Here is a 573-nt window from a genome sequence, read left to right as displayed (position 1 = left end):
CGCAGGCCCGGCGCCCCTCACCCCTCGCGGCGGCGCGTGTGCCCCAGGTTTCCGCCAGATCGCCCTGAACAAGGTGGCCGTGCTGCTGCTGGCCGGCGGGCAGGGCACGCGCCTGGGCGTGGCCTACCCCAAGGGCATGTACCAGGTGGGGCTGCCCAGCCAGAAGACCCTGTACCAGCTGCAGGCAGAGCGCATCCGGCGGGTGGAGCAGCTGGCTGGCGAGCGGCACCGCACCCGCTGCACCGTCCCCTGGTGAGCCTCCAGTGCGCCCGCTGCCGCCGCCAGGCCCAGCCCCAACCCAGCACCGGCCTAGACTGGGCCCGCCGGCCTGAGGGGCGCGGCCGCGGAGCGCCCCTCAGCTCGGCCTCCCGCAGGTACATCATGACCAGCGAGTTCACCCTGGGGCCGACTGCCCAGTTCTTCAAGGAGCATGACTTTTTCCACCTGGACCCTGGCAACGTGGTCATGTTTGAGCAGCGCATGCTGCCCGCCGTGGCCTTCGACGGCAGGGCCATCCTGGAGCGGAAAGACAAGGTGGCCATGGCCCCAGGTAGGCTCCCGGGGCGCAGCGAG

The 573-nt window shown here is 71.7% G+C and overlaps 1 protein-coding gene across 1 annotated transcript; it reads left to right on the top strand.

Moving 5' to 3' along the window:
- Nucleotides 1–15: 15 nt before the first annotated feature.
- Nucleotides 16–573, top strand: UAP1L1 (UDP-N-acetylglucosamine pyrophosphorylase 1 like 1; the record flags this gene model as incomplete). Its single annotated transcript, XM_012734944.1, has 2 exons — nucleotides 16–252; nucleotides 375–573. Coding segments are annotated over exons 1-2 (315 nt in total), but the record flags the coding sequence as incomplete, so codon positions are not given.

Source organism: Condylura cristata, unplaced genomic scaffold (assembly GCF_000260355.1).
Source record: "Condylura cristata isolate star-nosed mole 26May11 unplaced genomic scaffold, ConCri1.0 scaffold00143, whole genome shotgun sequence".
NCBI lineage: Eukaryota > Metazoa > Chordata > Mammalia > Eulipotyphla > Talpidae > Condylura > Condylura cristata.
The sequence above is the reverse complement of the archived record's forward strand: the minus strand, read 5'-3'. Positions and strand labels throughout refer to the sequence as shown.